Consider the following 15,505-nt stretch of genomic DNA (forward strand, 5'->3'; position numbering starts at 1 on the left):
TCAATAGGAGGAGGAGTTCTTTGAAAGCAACAAATCAATAAACTTTGCCCATTTGCAAGCTGCTCTCCTCAAAGCCGCTCTCACTTCTTTGTTCCTTAAACTATATATGAGGGGATTGATCAAAAGTGTCAGGATGGTGTAGAAGACTGAGAAGGTTTTATTCAGATCTTTGAGTTCATTGCTGTCTTGCAAAAGATAAACAATGGTGAGGCTACCATAGAAAATAGTCACAACAATGTGATGGGATGAGCAAGTAGAGAAAGCTTTCTTCCTCTCTGTGGCGGATGGGATCCCAAGTATGGCAGTAATGATGTACGCATAGGATGCTATGGTTAAAACAAATGGTGGCAGGGTAGAGATTGAGGTCAGAATAGCTGAAACAAGCTTGACTTCCTCTGCATCACTACAGGCCAGGTTCACCATAGGAATGAAATCACAAAAGAAATGCTCAATGACATTATGGCCACAGAAGGTTAATTGCAATATAAATATCAACAATATGGTGTCTATCACAAAACTGCCAATCCAAGATCCAGCTATGAGCTGGAAACAAATCTTGAAATTCATAAGTATGGAGTAATGCAGGGGTTTACATATTGCTACATAACGATCATAAGACATTGCTGCTAGGAGATAGCATTCGGTTACAGCCAAGAAAACAAATGCCCACAATTGAACTATACAGCCATTAACAGAAACTGTTTGCTTTTCCTCTAATAAACCAGCTAATATTCTGGGGAGGATAGTTGAACTGTAGCAAGTCTCTAAGCAAGACAGATTCCCAAGGAAGAAATACATTGGGGTATGTAGGTGCCGATCAGTCACAACCAGTACAACCATGAGAAGATTTGCAGCCATAGTCATGATGTAGATTACCAGAAATACTATAAAGAGAAAAATATGTAGCTGCTGTATGTCTCCGAAGCCAAGAAGAAGGAATTCAGTGATTATTGTTTCATTTCTCATCTCCGTTTTCTGCATGGCTCTCATCTAATGGAAAAGATAACACAATTTCTATCATCAGTACCATTTTCCAAGTTTTGTTCTACTAAGATTCCATTTAGAAGTGAGACAGCTTATGACAAATTCATTATGTCCTCTGTTGGGATGAAACAATTTTATTTTTTTCAGATTTTTTGACTAAAAATAACAATGGTCCCACCAGCACATCTAAGTGTAATGGATTATGGGAATTGTAGCCCACATCAGGGGAGCTAAAAGTTCCCAACACTGTGTTTTAGTAAATATCCTTGGGGGGAGGGGGGGGAGGGATTAAAATACAAAAAGCTGTTTTCCTTCTGACTCAAGATGCCTGAAATATTTTGAAACCTTTAAGGCTTTGCAACAAGAAATACCAGCCCCCTCCCTTTTATTCTAAAAAATGTCTCAAAGCTTCAGTATTGGTTGATTATATTATCATTGTGACCCTAGGACAAAAAAGAAATTTAAATTTTAAGGGACTTATGTATAACATTTTAATGTTTAATGCAGATATACTCTTCTTCTGCATATATTATGAATAGCAACACCACTGAGAGGTGTGCTTTGGAAAGCAATGGCTTCTTCTTAATTGGAAATGTTTAACCAAATGTTGGATGGCTCTCTCAGAAATGCTTTACTATGTATTCCTGTCCTGGTATGGAGTTGAATTATATTATTGTCAGGTTCCTTTTTTATTTTATGATGATATGATTATTTGGCTCCATGTTTCAGATTTGATCCCTCAATTTTCAAAGCCCATAGCAAAGAGAAGGCCACAATGTTCAACTCTTATCATAGTGCCACAATCCATTGCACATCAGTTCACTAAGTGCAGAAATTTGTAGGTTTTCAAAAAGTAAAAATCCATGAGCAGCATAATATTATTGAGCTTTGCAAACTATTTCTAATCCTATCAAGATGATCTGATAACAAAGGGGGAGGTAATATTTGAAACAGAAATGCAGCAATCATATGATTAATTGAAAAATAGATGATAAAGTATTAACCCAAAGATCACACTACAAGGACTCAAATATTGGTAATTCTAAATCATTGCATGCTACGTTACAAAAGCTTACACTTCTAAGTTATCTACCAAGAACTATCATCAGCTATACAATTCACCATCCAGCTACCATCTCTGATCTAGAAAAAGGCAGAAAGAGGGCGCAATCAAAGAGATTTCTAGGAAATCATAAGCTATATGAAAGGAGAACAACATCTGTGTGCCTTTCTAGTGTCAAGGGGTCAATTACAACAGGGGTCCAGAAATCTTGTGGCAATTTAATATCAGAGAAATCTGGTTCTCATTTGAAACTGGTCTCTACAATAGTCCATTTATTATGTCACAGTTGTGAGAATGAAATGCATTCAAACTGCACATATAATTTCCCTATGGAATTTAAAACAGTAGAAAATTTGAAATGCCTACCTCTGTTTTTGAGTCATGTCAGGTACATTTCAGAAAACTGAAGTGCCAAAAATACAAAGTCTATTTTCTTGTCCCCAAAAGTATGGTTGCTTGGTACTACAGTAGTGCACGTCATCACTTTCATCTATCAGCTGCTTCAAACCCTGAGCTTTAGCTTTGGCTTTTAAAGAAGGATGTGAGACTAATCTGACATTGAGATACTAATTAGTCATTTGGGAAATGTTTAGATTCAAAAACACAGTATTTCTTTGAGTAACATCTCCTTGGGTGAAATTGCCAGTGAATGACAAGAGAAAGAAAAAGTTATAATTATATTAGGGAAACATTTCATGGGTTTTGTAAACTACATCTAGGTTCTCCATATTGTCTGTGACATAAATCTCATTCAATTTCATTTAGAAGTGTGATTGTTTCCATTCACAAAGTACGGGATAAAAGTATCAGAATCTTGAGTCCTCTTTATTTCCTTCTTGGAGTTAGGGACAAATTTTGGTGAATAATCATAGTCCCAAGCTCCACTCTACTCAAGTTCCCTTACTCTTAGATAAAGATGATGCTGTGTTATTGTCCTTATCTAGTATTGGCCTTAAACACTTAATGCATTGCTTTGCCAGCTACTGTGAAATGGACTGGAAATTAGCTATGTTAAATCCAAAATTTTCATTTTTCCAAAAAGTGGAAGCCATGTCTTGGCAGATCAGGGGCCATTAAACTGAACAGGCCAAATACTTTCAATGCCTTGGTATTTGCTACAGATATAACCTGTCATGGCTGTCACAGTGACAAGCAGTAATGGCTTCTGCACAAACCAACATTGCAGCAATATATCATTTTTACTACAGTAAGGATAACCAGTATATCCTTGCTGCCCTCAAAGTTTTTTGAGGATAGGAATGTTTCTCTGTTACTGTATGGCTCCCCAATTTGGATTTCTGCAATCAATAAATGATTTAATACACTACATTCCAGGTTTCTCCAGAAACTAATGGGGCTCCCTAGATGTGTGCCTTATGCCATGCTATGCACTGAGATGGGTCATACTACTCTTGAAACCTTGCTATGAATGAGAGCTATTAAATTCTGGCTGCATATACATAAGCATACCTCAATAGCTATATTCCCTCTGTTATCAGATCAATTTATTTCAGAATGATATTCTTTGGTTCTCAGAAGATTGGAGTAATTAACCTGACTTTGGAAGCACTCTTAATGCTTACAAATATGAAAGTCAGTCAAGAGCAGGATTCTTGATCTTGACTTTCATAATCTGACTCTTGCAGCAAAGACAATTTGTTCCCCTACTACATCATTAATTCCATGCAACTGTGGAGTCATTGCAGCATTTTGATTAATCCCACCCAGAGGAGAGCTATGATGACTGCAAAATTAAATACATTGCGATCAGCTCTTTTGGATGGGAGATACAAAAACATGGAAAAGGGTTTGTTCTTGTGACTTGGTCTGTGTTGAAGCACTTCACCATTCTCTCTCCCAGATATCATAATATATAGATGAAATACAAAAATTCCATTTTTTTCACAGTGTTCCCAATGGCAAGGGTATTTATAAAATTCCATATCTTCCGAACAACTCAGATGCATGTGAGACTATTGCAGATTTTATTCTTGAAATTAGTAACTTTTAAGTATGTTTTATTTATTTGTTTATTATTTACTCTATTTATATACCACTTTTCTCACCCCTGGAACAACTCAAACTGGTTTACAACAAATAATGACAAAATTCAATGCCTTACATACATAAATCCAAATTATAAATCTAAACAACATATAACTAAGCATAAATCTAATAAGACAATTAACCCTAAGATAAGAGGACATTTAAACATGAAAACATAAAAATTAAAAACACCTAATAAAAATATTAAAATCACATGATCCAAACTCGAAGACCAAGCCATTCCAAATGTCAATTGCACATATACCATATTTATTTTTTGTACTACGTTACTTTTCTAGTCAACAGCCTGGTTCCATAAGCATGTCTTTGTTCTCTTTCTAAAGATCAGGAGGGAAGGCACTGGTCTAATCTCATTGGGGAAAGAGTTCCAGAGTCAATGAGCCACCACTGAGAAGGCCCTGGCTCTCATCCTCACCAACCGCACTTGTGTAGCAGGTAGGACCAAGAGCAGTGCCTTCCCAGAAGATCTTAACCTCTGTGATGGTTTATAGAGGGAGATACGTTCGTACAGGTAAGCTGTGCTGGAACTGTTTAGGGCTTTATAGGCTAAAGCCAGCACTTTGAATTGTGCTCAATAGCAGACTGGCAGCCAATGGAGCTGGCATAACAGGGGGGTTGTGTGTTCCCTGTACCCTGCTCAAGTGAGGAATTTGGCTGCCACCTGTTGCACTATTTGAAGCTTCTGAACAGTCTTGGAAGTCAACCCCATGTAGAACGCATTGCAGTAATCTATTCATGGCCAAGTCAGACTTCCCAAGGTACTGGTGCAACTGGTGCACAAGTTTTAATTGTGCAAAAGCTCCCCTGGCTCAGCAATGAGTCCAAGATCACTCCCTGCGCTTCAGAGGGAGTGTAACCCTATCCAGCACAGGCTATAACCCTATACCCTTTACTCCTGGTCAACTGACCAGGAGCACCACTGTCTTGTCTGGATTCAGTTTCAATTTGTTCACCCTCATGCACACCATCACAGCTTCCAAGCACTGTTTCAGCGCCTGAACAGCTTCCTTAGTAACAGGTGGAAAGGAGTGATAGAGTTGTACATCATCTGCCTACAAATAACAACGAACCCAAAACTCCAGCAGATCTCTCCCAATGGCTTCACGTAGATGCTAAACAACATGAGGGACAATACTGAGCCCTGAGGGACCCCACAAGGCAATGGCTGCTGGGCCAATCAGGTGTCCTTCAACAACACTTTCTGGGAACAGCCCTCCGGGAAGGACAGAAGCCACTGTAAAACAGTACCTCCCAGACCCATTCCCATGAGGTGTCTCAGAAGGATACCATGGTCTACAGTATCGAAGGCCACTAAGAGGTCCAGGAGAACAAACAGAGACATAGTCCCCTTGTCCAGTTCCCAGTATAGATCATCTACTAAGGTGACCAAGGCTGTTTCAGTTCCATGTCCTGGTCTAAAGCCAGACTGTGCCAGATCCAGATAATCGGTTTCCTCCAAGAACACTTGGAGTTGCGAGGCCACCACATGTTCCATGACTTTGTCCAAAAAGGGAAGATCAGAAACTGTCTAAAAGTTGACTAATTGAGTGGGGTACAATGATGGTTTTTTCAACAGCAAATATGTTTTTGTCACATTTTGAAATTTAACCTCCTGTTGTCCAGATGCAATATATTTGTTGAATATAGCTTCAGAAATAGACCTCTGAAATGGTGCATTATTCACCAAGATGCCTTTCTGTCTTTATTCTAGTTTTGTTGTGAGATGTTACTATTGACATTTTGATGCAAATGTTTACTGACTGCACATTTAGATGTTGCTCTTTTGACTGCCACCTTTACTTATTTGTGCCTGAGGCTATAAATGATAAGATTGGTCAGAGGTGTGAGAATGGTGTAAAAGCTAGAAAAGATTTGTTTATCTTACTGAGGCTGTTGCTGTATTGCAAAAGGTACACTACCATTAGGGTTCCATAGAAAATTGCCACCACAATGAGATGAGAGGAACAAGTAGTAGATGGGATTGCCAAAGTGATAGAAATGATGCAGCCATATGATGCAATTGTTATACTAAATGATGGCAGGGTGCAGGTGGCTGTTAGAAGAGCTGATAAAAGTTGTATCTGATATGCATCACTGCAGGTAACTTCTGTCATTGGAATGAAATCACAAAATCAAGAATGCTATGTCTACAAAAGTTTAATTGCAGTATAAATAAGGTTAATTTTAGCACAGTATTGCCAAAATAGGATCTGCTCACCAGCTTGAGACAAACTTTGAAAATTCATGAGACTTGAGTAGTGCAGATCATAAGACATTGATGTCAGGAAATTGCATTTTGATGCTCTTAGGTAACCCAACAATCCATAACTGAACAATGTAGCCATTCACTGAAACATGAAGGTCATCAATTTAAAAATGGCTCAGCATTCTGTGGAGAATAGTTGAACTGTAACATATTTCCAAACAACACAAATTTATTTATTTATTTGGAACATTTATACCCTGTCCTTTCTTGACTTTCTTGACAGGCAAAACTGAAACAATGTCCAGTGATTTAGTGGTTCAGCATAGTGAGGTCTTCTTGTTTTTACAGGGAAACTTAGTTCCATTGTGTAGTTTGAAGACAAGAATCTGATGAACTTGCATACATTGGGTACATTTCCTGGCTATTCTCCTCAGAGCTTCCTTCACCTCTTTATTCCTCAAGCTATATATGAGGGGATTTACTAGAGGTGTCAAGATAGTATAAAAGACAGAGAATACCTTGTTCAATTTTTTCAGTCTATCAGAGTCTGGCAGAATGTATACAATGATTAGTGTTCCATAGAATGTTGTCACCACAATAAGATGGGAAGAGCAAGTTGAGAAGGCCTTTTTCTGCTCTCTGATGGATGGGATTCTAAGTATAACCATAATGATATACCCATATGATATTGTGGTTAAAATGAACAGTGGCAGAGTGGTGATGGATGCCAAAACAACTAATACAAGTTTCACTAGATGTGTATTACTGCAGGCCTGATTTATTACTGGGATGAAATCACAAAAGAAGTGCTCAATAGCCCTGGAACCACAGAAGCTTAACTGGAGTATAAAACTAAACAATATCATTTCTACCACAAAACTACACATCCAAGAGCCCGCAATAAGTTGGAAAGAAACCTTTGGATTCATAAGAGTAGAGTAATGCAGTGGTCTACATATTGCTAAATAGCGATCATAAGACATTGCTGCAAGAAGGTAACATTCTGTTGCTGCAAAAAAACAAAAACACCACAACTGCATAATGCAAACATGCAGAGACACCTGCTGGTTACCTGTTACAAATCTGGCCAACATTCTGGGAATAATGGTAGAACTGTAGCAGATCTCCAAGGAGGACAGATTCCCAAGGAAGAAATACATGGGGGTATGGAGATGGTGATCAGTCACTACTAACACTACGATGAGAAGATTTCCAGCAACAGTCATTATGTAGAGTGTTAGAAACAGCACAAAGAGAAGAATCTGTAATTCTTTGAAATCTCCAAAGCCAAGAAGAATAAATTCTGGAATCATGGTTTCATTTCCCACCTCCATTTTCATGCTTCTTTATCTGATGGGATATAATTTTGACAAATATTATTAATCTTCCTCTTAAAACGCAACAACTGTCACTTCCTGGCTATTCATTGTATGCATTTATTTGGATTATTTCCAAAGCAAGATAAATTAAAACTCAACCAGTGTTATATCATAGTACAAACAAAACATTTGAATAAGAACAGGGCATGGTGCAGCTGAAGATGTACATTTTCCAAATCTTATAACAAGGTGCCCTTCCACACAACCCTATATCCCAGAATATCTAGGCAGGAAATTCCACATTATCTGAGTGTGGACTCAGATAACCCAATGAAAAACAGATATTGTGGGATTTTCTGCCTTGATATTCTGGAATATAGGGCTGTGTAGAAGGGCCCAGGAAGTGTGTGGATTTTTGTATCTATGGTATCAAATCTGAAAGCATACAATACGCAACATGTATGCTACTATGGTTGATGTGTGGTACTCCTTCATGGTCTCCCCTCCCTACATGGAGTTGGATTTTCTGAAGAACAAGTTCATTTGGAATACTGGACCATCTTTTATTACTTCTGCTCATCACAATTAATTGGATATTATTATTGTTGTTGTTGTTGTTGTTGTTTATATACCTTGCTTTTTCTCTCCACAAGGAGACTCAAAGCAGCTATGTTGCTCTTATTCGTAATGCCAGCACTACTTGACGTAAAACATCTATTGGTTACCTTTATGAATAGAACACGCGATTAAAGAGTTTTGTTTGTGAAACATGAAATAAACAGGACTAAAATATTTGAAACTCTACATAGCTCTGAGCATTTTTAGAATGATTGCAGTACCAAACAGAGAGATAAAGCAGTTTCCATGGCCCCTTCTATCCTGCTGTATAAATCCAGATTACTGACTTACTTAGGCGATCCCTCGTAGCTCGAGGATGATTGTCTTCCAGATGTGGTGTCTTGGCAGTGGGTCCATAGGTGGCTGTGGAGCCCTCTTCTTGATCCGCATGTTCTCCCGCAGTGGGGATATCTTATTATCTGTTTTGAACTGGATTATATAGCAGTGTAGAAGGGGCCAGAGATTAGACATTCTACACTCCCTAATGCAGTACATATAAAATGAGGTTGTCAGCAGTCTTACATAGAGTGCTCTTGAGTTACTTTGCATCACAATGCTGCCCCTGTTTTGTTATGTTTTATTTTGCTATGAGTTCCTATTTTAATTTCTAAACTGATTTCTTCCTTTCCATCAGCAGGCACTGTTCTGAGGAAGGCAATTCTCATTTCCTTCACTGATTTTAGAAAGTGTCCCCCACCTGCACTGATCATGGGTCACTATGTTCCAACCTCAGAAAGCTTTCTCAAAAAGTCCCTCAGAATTTAAATCATCTTGTCTCATAGGCCCCTTTTACACTGCCATATAATCCAGATTATCAAAGCAGATAATACACATTATCTACTTTGAACTGGATTATATGAGTCTACACTGTCATACAATCCAATTCAAAGCAGATAATCTGGATTTTATATGGCAGTGTAGAAGGGGCCATTGTTTGTGGAAACTATTTTTTATCTCTCTGTTTCATTCCTTACTTTCTATTGAGATGTAGTTATATTTTTACCCCTCATATGAATTAAACCAAGGTCCCTTCTACATTGTCCTTATATCCCAGGATCTGATCCCAAGTTATCTGCTTTGAACTGGATTATAGAAGTCTCCATTGCCAGATAATCTGGAATAAACAGATAATCTGGGATCAGATCCTGCGATATAGGGAAGTGTAGAAGGGGTTGCAGTCCTCCATTTTTTTCACAATTTGCCTCTTCAAATATATTTTCCAAGCAGATGTTCTCATAAAGAATGAAACAATCCAGAAATTACACATCTGATTTTCCATTGTTGCCCTCTTTATAGTTTGACTCCAGCAACAACTTAAGGGTTTCTGCAATACTAAAATCATTAATCAAAGCAAAAAAGAGACCTTCTCTAATAAAAGGCTGAATTATAAACAGCAGTAATTTCAGTGATACATTTATCATTGATGTCTTATTCTAAAAAATTGCCAAAGTCTGTCACAAATAACAGAATGCTGTTAAGACTTGAAAAGAAATAGAACTACATACTTATTCAAATCTGGACAAAACAGCATGATTGTAAGATTGCCCAGCTCCTCAACCACCACCACCACCACACACACACAGAGAAATAAAGCTGTTGTACCTTTAAGAATCAGATCACAGTAGTGGTTGAGTTCTTACACAATTCCAGTGGCAACAATTTTGTGTGCTGTGTGTACATGTAATCATCCCAAATGAAAGGCACAGAAAATGCTGAATGGCCACCTTCAATTACTATAAGCAAAAACAATGTATAATGGAAAAATGTTCTTGTTACTTTATCAATTGTGAAAACTTTCATTATTTGAAGAAAGATCCTTAGTTAACGTGTGCTTCCAGATAAGAGGTGGTGGCAATGTTTTGATTTGTCCATGCATAAGAATTGTAGTTGCTTAAGAAGAAAACAGAAATCTACCCAGAGTCTTGTTCTAATTAACCTCTTGGGGCATGTCTGACTTTGGTGTTTTTTTTTTTGTTTTTTTTTTTAATGGAATGAGTATCTTTTGAGGGAACATCTCCCCATGCACAACCTTCAAGAAATTGCAAAGGAAACAGTAGCATTTTGGTAGAACCAGTAATATTTCCACAGTAGTTTTGTGGAGTTGGCATAGCTGTATCATGAATTGATGCTCAAGTTCTGTATTCGGTACCTAAAATCTCAGAGTGAGTAAGGACGAATAACCTGAAGGTGAATTCTTACCAGATGGAGTCTCCTGTGGTTCACATTTTCAGTCATTCAAAATATTACCTTTTCTGAGCAGAGTTGTACTAACACCGAAGGACCAGGTCAGTGGTCTAAGGGTGGGCAAAATTTCTTGTCCTACAACAGTCCAACTTCACCAGACATGGATCCTGCCAGATCCCATCAAACAACATCAATCTACTTAAAGCAGGGCTCCATGTCTGAAGTGAGGTCAAATTGTCATAAGAGGCAGTGCCAGCAACACAGAAGTCTTCCCATGTTGTATAGAGAACAGGGGGAGGCTAGATGACTATGCTTCCCTCCATGGGAAGAGGTAGGGATGATGTGGACAATGCGGGGTGTGAGGTGATGGGTTCCCCATGCTCCCCACCGGATTCACCATGAGTCATGGTGAATTCTCCCACTACTGCCTGGATCAGTGACTTCAATGAGATGAGGTTCTAAGAGTACTTCTTGACCCTTTTTGTTACTGTGGCTTATCTTAACTTGGTACTCCACTTATAGCCATTCCTGGATAAGGAGCGCCTGGCTAGAGTGATCAGTGGATGGGGATAACTATGACTGGGGATAGCTATGAAATTAGTTTTGGAGAGGCATCCTTTGAGACTAGATGGCAGCTAATGAATAACTAGGAGGCTGGGTTACTGCAAAAATAATGAAAGAGTCAACATTTTTTTTAAGCCCTGGATGCCTTCTATGGAGCATTAAGGACATTTTTGCCATGTTTTGAAGTCTTTCTAGACCATTTGAGGCATAGGAGAAGAAATGAAGTGAGCAGAAGTCATTTCCTGTATGCATGCCATATTTCAAAGGGATTGACTGTGTTCTAAATTGATCCAGGGTCTTCTCTAATGAATGCAGTTTGACACACTTCAGCTGCCATGGCTCCATGCAATACAATTTGGGGAGCTGTTGTTTAGGGCGGCACCAGGACTCTGTCAGAGAAGGCTAAAGATCTTGTAAAACTATATGTCACAAATTAGGCACTGAGTCTTTGCATTAAATGTTTGTCCATAATGTGAGACAGCTGGAATACGTGAAATTCTCATCTCTAATCTCTGTAGATAGGAACATTCTAGAAAGAGGAACAGGCTTCTATCATATTCTTAATTGCTGAGTATGAGATGAAGGAGCTTCTGAATCAGAAGTAATTCCAACGATGAATTCATCAAAAACACAATTATTGTTCCTGGGTTATAAATGTCATTTCTTAACTGGTTCTGTCATAAAAACATGAAAAAATATATGGAACTGCAAAAACTGCAGGGCATTTTGCAATAGTTTTTCAATGAATATCTCATAGAGTCTCACCCAATTCAACATAGTTTTTGGCAGCCACAAAATGCAGTTTCTGAAGTATTACAACTACTTTCAAAGTACCGTACTTTTAAACAGAAAATAACACTTCCCAATGAGGAACAGTTAAAAAAAATCTTACATAGTACAATATGTAAGAGTTAAGACTGGTAGAGGCACACGTTTCTTTGTGTTTCAACATTTTCCAGAATGCTAAAAACTTCAGTGATTTCAGCAGTCCTAGACAACTGCAGGAAATTGCAGCAACGGTTCATTTGTTTGAAAAACTGGCATTTTTCTACAAGGCATGACAACTAATTATAGAATGTTTTATTGAATTCAATTACCAGCAACATTTCCAGAAATTTAAGAATATAGATAATCTTGATTTTAGTTTATTTATTTTTTTCATTCAAATGGACAGACGCAGCCACTACAGACTCCATATTGCAATGTAATAAATGATATATTGATTCAAAATTAATATTGCAAAACTATCAAGAATACAGAAGTACAAGTATTAATAATAAAGAAATGTCACAAAGATAGCCTTATCAAAGTAAAAAAAAAAGCCTTTTGCATTAAAAATATTGAGCATGAAATCAGTTCCATATGATAAACCTGATTCCTTTAATTTGCTTAGATTTTGGAATAAAGTGATAACAAAGTTTTACACCCACCTCTTCCATACAGATATCTTAACCAAGCCATAACAAAGGGGAAAGTTGGCGAAAGGAATGTGAGTCAACACAACTAGAGACATTAACTGAAAATGTTTAGTGAAACGTTTTCTATCATTTTCATCATTTCAAGAATCAAAGTCATTGTGACAAACTGTGTGGATTGAGAATAGGATTCTATATTCTGTTTTGCACTCACTGCCAAGTCTCTACCCTTGGAATACAATCACAAACCACAAGCAATTACTTATAGTACTATATAGTAAAAGCCAAGCTATAGATTAATATTTGGATTCTTAAGCTTGTCAGAAGAAAGTCCAACAATAATTCTACTGTTTTATTTTCCATGCTTTATATGCAGACTCTGGGTGCTTCCAGGCAGTGCAAAAACTTTCGCCCAAGTGAGTTGAAACAACTTGATTCCGCACGGGTTCCAGTCCCCACCCACCAACACCAGGCTTTCTGGTGGGGGTGGGGTAGTTACATGCCACCCCAAGACAAATTTACCTAAAACTTACTTTTAAAGGTCCCCGGCCACCATAACTCACCTCCCCGTCACCTCCTGATGTGGGAAAATGATGCCTGAAGGGATGGGAGGTGTGAGGAGGGAAACCCCTTTTCACTCCCCCCATCTTCTCATGCGTCATTTTCTTGCGCCAGAAGGATGAAAGAAGTTATGGAGCCCAGGGACCTTTTAAGGTATGTTTTAGAGGTAAATGGGGGGGGGGGAGTTTCTTCCTGCACCTTTGGGATCCAGAAGCCCAAAAGGTGCACAATGGCAGTGGAGACCCATCCCCCACTCACTTTGTGTCTCCACAGTCCTGGGAGTGAGTCCCCCACAGATCCAACACCCCATTAAACCAGGGTTTTCAGGAAACCGTATATCTAATAGGTTATTTAATTAATTTGGAACAAACCAAGAAAATCTTGGGGTTTTTTTCTGAATTAATTTGTTCTTATCAGGCAACGTTTGGACACCTCTGGTAAAAACCGAGACAGATCCCAGTTTTTGGGCCTGTCTAGGTGGACCTTCTGCCTCAACAAGAATATTATGGATTTGTCAATATTACACCAAAGATGTGAAATGGTCACTACTGTAACTGATATTCACTATCCTTCCTTGGTCTCAGATAAACAATGGAATTATCAATGCTCTCTTTTGTCATAATCATTCCTTTTGCTGGCAATATTCATATGCATTCGGGAACCTTTTCCCCTTGATTGAAAGGAATAGTAAAAGTTCTGAAGTTCATTCTGATCAAAGCAGAATAAAGAAAAATGTCAAAGTGTAAATTAACTGTTAGATTCATTTAGGTTTTATATCATTGTTCCAGTTCAGCTTACTAAATCAATTATTGAAAAGTAAATCAACATGTAGGTAAATACTATTGATTCTATGGATTTGCTCTATATACACTGAGCATATGCAGGTAGGATAGCTTTCAGTATTCTCAAAAAATGTTTACACAGAGAATATTCGTTTAACACATCTATTATGGAAGAGCCACAATCTTCTTCATTTCCTCCACAATCTTTTGTTGAACATCTGCTACATTCTTCTTTGCTGCAGTGAGCAGCATTCCAATGTCTTCATCTGAGTAGCTGAGTTTGAAGGTTTTAAACCTTTTACGATATTCCTCAATTTTATCTGAAAACAAAGAACATGGAAGGTGTGTATAAAGTGTTCATTATGGCTGTGAATATTACCCATAGTGTTGAATTCTACTCATGATTACTTAAAAATAAATCTGAGCCGGTATTACTGCCCACAAAAAGGAGTCACTTCTGAAATCCAACCAATGACAAGAAGAGCAGTGCACAACTATAAATACGTTAATTCTCATGTGCCTCTTTCTTGTCCAAAGAAACATAGCTGTAATGAAAAACTGCTGACAGGAGTAAACTCTGAGTAGTTATACAAAGTTGGATTGGTTTCAATAGCTACTGATATTACTCATCCTATCTTGAATCAGCTATCAAAATATTGCAGTTACTGATTACTTAAGAAAATAACTACAGTCAGAGGCGGCCCTAGGTAATTTTCAATGGTAAGCAAACAGTATTTTGGCCCCCACCCCCAACCAATCACTGATATATATTTTCTGTTCATCGTGGGAGTTCTGTATGTCATATTTGGTTCAATTCCATCATTGGTGGAGTTCAGAATGCTCTTTGATTGTAGGTGAACTATACATCCCAGTAACTACAACTCGCATATATCAAAGTCTATTTTCCCCCAAGAGTGCCTCAAGAGCGCCCCTGGGCAAAATCAACTATACTGCAAATGCTTACTTTGCGTAATGGGTTGAGCCACCCCTGACTACAGCACACCAACTACATAAGTTCTCCTAAGGAGCTTGATACACAGCCCAACAATATTTTGTAGTCCCACCCAGTTCTATCTTTCCTTTTTCATTACAGAATTCAGGACAGTTTCCATGTTTCTTGAGTGGTTTAAGATGCAGGTATTCAAAAGGCTCAAATCTGCTTATTTGCAACAAGACAGCTCTATTATGTATTGCCAAGATGGACAAAGACATGGAACATATAGGGCATGGTATACAGGAAGCATAGGACCAATTCCTATTGTGTCTCATTATGCAGATCAGGGCTGTAGTCCCGAAATATGTGGAAGGTGATAGGATCCCAAAGCCAGTGTAAAGGATAAAGGGGAGAAGAGAAAACTATTTTCTTTCAGTAATCTATATAAATAAAAATGTAATGTTTGTTTGTGGGGTTAACATAACTCAAAAACCACTGGACAAATTGCCACCAAATTTGGCCACAATACACCTACTAACCCAAGGAATGACCATCACTAAAAAAAATGATTTTGTCATTTGGGAGTTGTACTTGCTAGGATTTACAGTTCACCTACAATCAAAGAGCATTCTGAACCCCACCAAAGATGGAATTGAACCAAACTTGACACATAGGACTCCCACAACCAACAGAAAATACTGGAAGGATTTGGTGGGCATTGATCTTGAGTTTGGGAGTTGTAGTTCACCTACATCCAGAGAGCACTGTGGACTCAAACAATGATGGATCACGAATACTCCATATGCCC

At 38.2% G+C, this 15,505-nt stretch overlaps 3 protein-coding genes across 3 annotated transcripts in view; all 3 read right to left on the reverse strand.

The window, feature by feature from the left end:
- LOC132779607 (olfactory receptor 11A1-like) lies at positions 1-981 on the reverse strand. The gene has a single exon (XM_067470533.1). The coding sequence runs from the start codon at positions 979-981 to the stop codon at positions 1-3; it is 981 nt and encodes a 326-aa protein (XP_067326634.1).
- A 5,656-nt stretch (positions 982-6,637) lies between these two features.
- On the reverse strand, positions 6,638-7,654 carry LOC132779608 (olfactory receptor 6F1-like). Its single transcript, XM_060783288.2, has one exon. The coding sequence runs from the start codon at positions 7,652-7,654 to the stop codon at positions 6,638-6,640; it is 1,017 nt and encodes a 338-aa protein (XP_060639271.2).
- Positions 7,655-12,063: 4,409 nt separating this feature from the next.
- The window catches only part of LOC132778047 (cytosolic phospholipase A2 gamma-like), a 29,355-nt gene continuing 25,913 nt past the window's right edge, over positions 12,064-15,505 (reverse strand). The window contains exon 17 of the mRNA XM_067469968.1: positions 12,064-14,083. Coding sequence (XP_067326069.1) covers positions 13,929-14,083 — 155 coding nt within the window. The 3' untranslated portion in view covers positions 12,064-13,928. The remainder of the gene's footprint in view (positions 14,084-15,505) is intronic.

The sequence above is a fragment of the Anolis sagrei genome, chromosome 6 (genome assembly GCF_037176765.1).
Source record: "Anolis sagrei isolate rAnoSag1 chromosome 6, rAnoSag1.mat, whole genome shotgun sequence".
NCBI classification, from domain to species: Eukaryota; Metazoa; Chordata; class Lepidosauria; order Squamata; family Dactyloidae; genus Anolis; species Anolis sagrei.

Bases quoted from the DNA above. Each gene is read 5' to 3' on its own strand.
- LOC132779608 (XM_060783288.2), bottom strand. From the start codon at position 7,654: ATGGAGGTGGGAAATGAAACCATGATTCCAGAATTTATTCTTCTTGGC.
- LOC132779607 (XM_067470533.1), bottom strand. From the start codon at position 981: ATGCAGAAAACGGAGATGAGAAATGAAACAATAATCACTGAATTCCTT.